Below are 5,000 nucleotides of genomic sequence, written 5' to 3' on the forward strand. Positions count from 1 at the left end.
TAAATTGGCTGCAAGCCAGGTTGATTTGAATGCTCTCAGATGACAAGCCCCTGGCAACAACCCCTTGGCTGCAGCCGGTTGTTGAACTTGGAATCCATACATTTCAGGCGAGAAGCCTATTCATTACTTGAGTTTTTAAGTTAGTTTGTTCAAGTCATGTACAGATTACATCTCAAAGAAAGATTTCATTAAGAAATGCAGTAATTATAGGAAACTTTGTACTTTTACATTCACAGTTTGTGTAAAACTTCTTACCTTGATAAGCAAGAACAGGATTAGATTTTCAGAGATGTTGCTAATGGAAGTGCAAGTTAGGAAAATTTATTTTACTGAAAATAAAACGAGAATAATACTTGTTTGATTATTCACACAGGCTGCAGTATCTGTCAACCAGAGCTCTTCAAGTCATAAACTCCAGTTTGTCATTGGTGATCACGTCTTGCCGTACAATATGACCGTTTACCAAGCTATTAGACAGTTCTCCTCACCATCTGATGCCAGTGCCTCTGAAGCAGACACTGATACAGAAACCCCCATCTCACATTCAGCCATATGGCTTCAAACCCATACAATTTATTATAGGCAAGTTACTTCTTTTTTTTTTTTCATATCTCTTTATCATTATACAGTGCCATATCCTTGATAAGATTTTCTGCAAATTGTTATAAACTTCTTTTTTTTTACCATCAGACCTGTACAAGAGGAGGAGCAAAGTCGAAGTTCAGGAGGAAGGAAGGGCAAGGCTGGAGGTTCAAAACCCAGCCCAAAGAAAAAAGCAGATGCCCATGTTGGAGGTTAATATAGTTTACTAAATTTATTATGATTGTATGGCTTATCTACCTACATATTTAGAGACAGATTTATGTTTCTAAGATTATATATGTCTTCATGAAAGCTTCTTGTCTGTAATCTACTCAACATTCCAAATCTTTCACATAAACCCATTGGATCCGGTTGTGTCATGGCAATTAAATTGCCAAAAAAACAGGCATTTGGTTTACATGAGCGCCCGCTCTGCCGGGTGGCTGCTTTTAGGCCAGGCACACGCGAACACGTCTGAGCAGTGACAAGACTCTAAACCTTCTATTTACAAAGTTATTTTCTCTTTTTACGCAAAAGTGTTTTTAGCTTTTTGGCCATTTTCCAATACCCATATTTGCACAGACTCCATCTCTCTCAAAGTAGTCTACAATTCTGTGCAAGAAAAATAAAACTATATAAAACATTGTTATTTGTGTCATTTATTTTTATTTGTATATAATTTCAATTTTATGCAATACAACCTGCCTTGCCACTTACAACACCAGGAATGTGATGCTGAGCATGGAAATGGTGTCCTCCATGGAGCTGGCACTCTTCCAGTCACTGCTCACTCACATTCCATATTGATGGGAATAATGCAAAATTGACAAAAGAGTAAAACAAACCTCCCAATAGGTTTGTTCACTTGTGGCAAATCTTCTCTCTCACCCCCTTCCTTCAGCCGAAACGCTCTTGACAGCAGGTTCGCGTCACCTGGCCTACATCCAGATTTTCCTGTGATGGCAGCTTCATGTCACCTGCCTCTTGAGCTAGATTTTTTCATGATGTGATGGTCACATCACCTGGATCAAAGGAGTAAAATATTAAGACCAAATATTTTACTCTTGTATTTTTTTTTGACACATCCCACACTTTTCAGATGGTAGTATTGTGGGAGGAAACAATAGTGTTCTGGACCAGTACCTGACTGCTAGCCTACCAGCCAGTGTGACTGTAAGTGACCCGAGCTTAGAAGTGCTGGCATTGTTGCGAGTTCTCCACGCTCTCAACCGCCATTATGGTGCCCTCTACCCCCCAGCCACTTACCCGTCCCCACTACCAACTGCTGAGTTCACAAACCTGAAACTGACAGCCAAAGCAAATCGGCAGTTGCAGGACCCTCTGGTGATAATGACTGGCAATGTACCACCGTGGTTGCCTCAGATTGCTTATGCATGGTAAGTATTCCTTTTAAATTTGTCAGATTATTACTCATTTCCCATGGGTTAGAAACTGATTTCTGATTTTAATTGTAGGTATGCTTCATGTTTAATTTTGTTTATATTTCTCATGTCTCTCCTTCCTCATTATGGAAGTTAATTATAAACTTCAATAACATGAGTAATCAAAATATTACAGTGTTTGTGCTGTTTTGTTTGGTTTAAAAGTAGGGACTCAGAATTTTGGGTTCTGAAATATTGGATTTCATTTCAGTTTTTGTTTTAATGTAAAGATTCATTTGTAATTTGTTTCTAAAAGTTCTCTCTCATTTACTTTTACAGTCCTTTCCTGTTTCCATTTGAGACTCGACAATTACTGTTTTATGCAGTGTCCTTTGATCGGGACCGAGCTTTACAACGACTTATGGACTCTTCTCCTGAGCTCAACTCTGTGGATAGTAGTGAAAGAGTAACCCCAAGACTTGAAAGACGTAAGAGAACTGTCTCTCGTGATGATATTCTCAAGCAGGCAGAGGCTGTGATTAGTGAACTGGCTTCTTCAAGGGCCATGCTAGAAATTCAGTATGAAAATGAAGTTGGTACAGGCCTAGGACCTACTTTAGAATTTTACGCTCTTGTATCCAAAGAACTCCAGAAAGCTGATCTAGAGCTTTGGCGGGGTGAAACAGTGACAGTGGAAGAAAGAACTGAAGAAAATAGAGGAAAGGCAGTGAAATACGTGAATGCCAGTCAAGGCTTATACCCAATGCCTGTACCCAGAAACATGAAATCTGCCCAAATGACTAAGTTAAGAGCAAAGTTCAGATTCCTTGGAAAGTTCATGGCTAAAGCTGTTATGGATTCCAGAATGGTAAGTAGGAATGTCTTTGTTGTTGTATGTTAACCCATCTCTGCTGAGCCATGCCTATAGCTGTCATAACAAACCAGCTAATCACATCGAGTACGGCTATAGGCGGAAAGTTCCGCTACATGTAGCAGACTCCTGGGCTAGATGGGAGGACAGTTGCCAGAAGTCACCAAAGTCGGTGACATTGAGAGATTTCTGATACCATCATTGATAGTTAAAGTGGTTCACCTTGAAAGTAATGAATGAAGCCTGAGGTTTTCTGGGTACCCAGTGTCTTGCCTATTGACAAGACTATATATAATACTAGTTTGATATAGGTATAGATGCATAAGTGGGGGGGGGGGGGGTTATGATTTTATTGAGTAGTGTTGTGTGTGGGTACATGCATTTGCATTGATTTCACACTTATAAAGTTAAAATTACATGACACTGATTTTTTAGGGCACACCAAGGACTGACAGCTTATCAATGGCTATAGATAGGGTAGGACAGTATATACATGTCAGTGTGTCAGTTTCTATGACACCATCTATTTAGTAGATGGTAAAAGGGGAGACCGCATCAGATTCAAGGTATTAAGGTTGCCAGTTGCAGTGCAGGGTAGTAGTTGGTTGCAGTGGCCAAATGTGAACACATTAAAATGAGGCTTTCTAAAACAGATTGTCTTGACTAATTTTCACTGATGATCCCAGGCTGGATCAGGAGATTGCAGTAGGTAAATAAAGTTTTGAATATTGTATCCTAACTCAGAAGAGTAACCAGGTATATATTTGGAAGTATCAAGAGTATTGTAGGTGTGAGAATTATACTTCTTGGAAAGTATAGCTACTGTACATGTATATTACTCAGTAAATGTCAAAGTATTATTGATAACATTTGTAATTTTTTTTTTTTTTTTTTTTTTTTTTTTTTTTTTTTTTTTTTTTTTTTTTTTTTTTTTTCAGTAAAATAAATCATGCTAATAGAACCCTTATGGAGTGAAATATATATATATATATATATATATATATATATATATATATATATATATATATATACATGTATACATACATACATACATACATACATACATACATACATGTATACATACATACATACATGTATACATACATACATACATACATATATATATATATATATATATATATATATATATATATATATATATATATATATATATATATATACATACCTTATCGAATTTATTTTTAATTGTTTAACATCTTGTTTTATTGGGAATCAAAGACACAGCATTTAGTATTTTCATATCCTATTCTCTTAACCCATTTATGCTGGGGGGGGGGGGGGGGGCTTTCCAGGCCCCAAATGCACAGTCAGCCTGATCTATGTGAGCTGATCAGGTGTTCACTTTTTATCACTGACTGTATTGAAGAGTTACAGTCCCACAAAAATGTCATTAAAGAAATCATATATGCCACAACCAAAAGCATAGAGAGCAGGTTGAATATATTTGACTTGAGCTGAGTGCCACAGATCTGAAGGCAAAGCATCTTTTAAAAGAGATATGGAAGAATAAGAGACAATTGAAGCCAGATCCCTCCATTGATACTTGTAGAAAATATGTCAAAATGTAGTCTGTTCCAAGACGTAAATTCGTTTTTGCATTTTATTTTCTGCCCTTGGTAAAAATCAATAAGAAAAGGGAGACAGAAAGGCACATCACAGCATAGAGGAGATATGTGTACTCCTCCCTAGCCAGCAGTGCATTCTGAGTTAATCTCACAGAATCAAAGGTTTCATCAGAGATAGCATACTACTGTCTCAGGAAAGTGGAGAAGGAAGATTGAACAAACAGTATATAGTAAAGAATATTTAAGTTAAGCAATGGATGGCCTTTATGTACATTTCATTTCAGAGGAATTGATGATTTCAGATATTGTTGGTAATGTGACCCCCCCACCCCTCCAATCATAAACATTTTTCTATCCAGTCTGATACAGCCCCTTTATGTTGTAGCTTAGATGAACTTCATTCTCATTGGACCCCTCTCCTTTGACTGACATGCAAAACATATAATTCAATACTAAGTTAAATACACTTTATTTAATATTTTCACTCAGGTTATGAATTTTTGTAGGTTGTGTGCACAAGGCCTTCGGAAAAATATTGTTAGTGCTTTTGAAACCAGTCCATGTGCATTGCCGTGTTTT

General features: G+C 37.1%; 1 protein-coding gene across 1 annotated transcript; it reads left to right on the top strand.

Moving 5' to 3' along the window:
• Nucleotides 1–38: 38 nt before the first annotated feature.
• Nucleotides 39–3,287, top strand: LOC119583272 (E3 ubiquitin-protein ligase TRIP12-like). Its single transcript, XM_037931743.1, has 6 exons — nt 39–582; nt 691–794; nt 1,682–1,979; nt 2,304–2,832; nt 2,974–3,064; nt 3,271–3,287. The coding sequence occupies exons 1-6, from the start codon at nt 452–454 to the stop codon at nt 3,285–3,287; spliced, it is 1,170 nt and encodes a 389-aa protein (XP_037787671.1). The 5' UTR covers nt 39–451.
• The last annotated feature ends 1,713 nt before the right edge of the window (nt 3,288–5,000 follow it).

The sequence above is a fragment of the Penaeus monodon genome, chromosome 17 (genome assembly GCF_015228065.2).
Source record: "Penaeus monodon isolate SGIC_2016 chromosome 17, NSTDA_Pmon_1, whole genome shotgun sequence".
Lineage (NCBI taxonomy): Eukaryota > Metazoa > Arthropoda > Malacostraca > Decapoda > Penaeidae > Penaeus > Penaeus monodon.

Excerpts from the sequence above, each read along its gene's own strand:
- LOC119583272 (XM_037931743.1), top strand. The coding sequence starts at position 452 with ATGACCGTTTACCAAGCTATTAGACAGTTCTCCTCACCATCTGATGCC. Across the intron at positions 795-1,681 it reads AGCAGATGCCCATGTTGGAG|ATGGTAGTATTGTGGGAGGA; the intron begins GTTAATATAGTT and ends CACACTTTTCAG. Across the intron at positions 1,980-2,303 it reads CCTCAGATTGCTTATGCATG|TCCTTTCCTGTTTCCATTTG; the intron begins GTAAGTATTCCT and ends TTACTTTTACAG.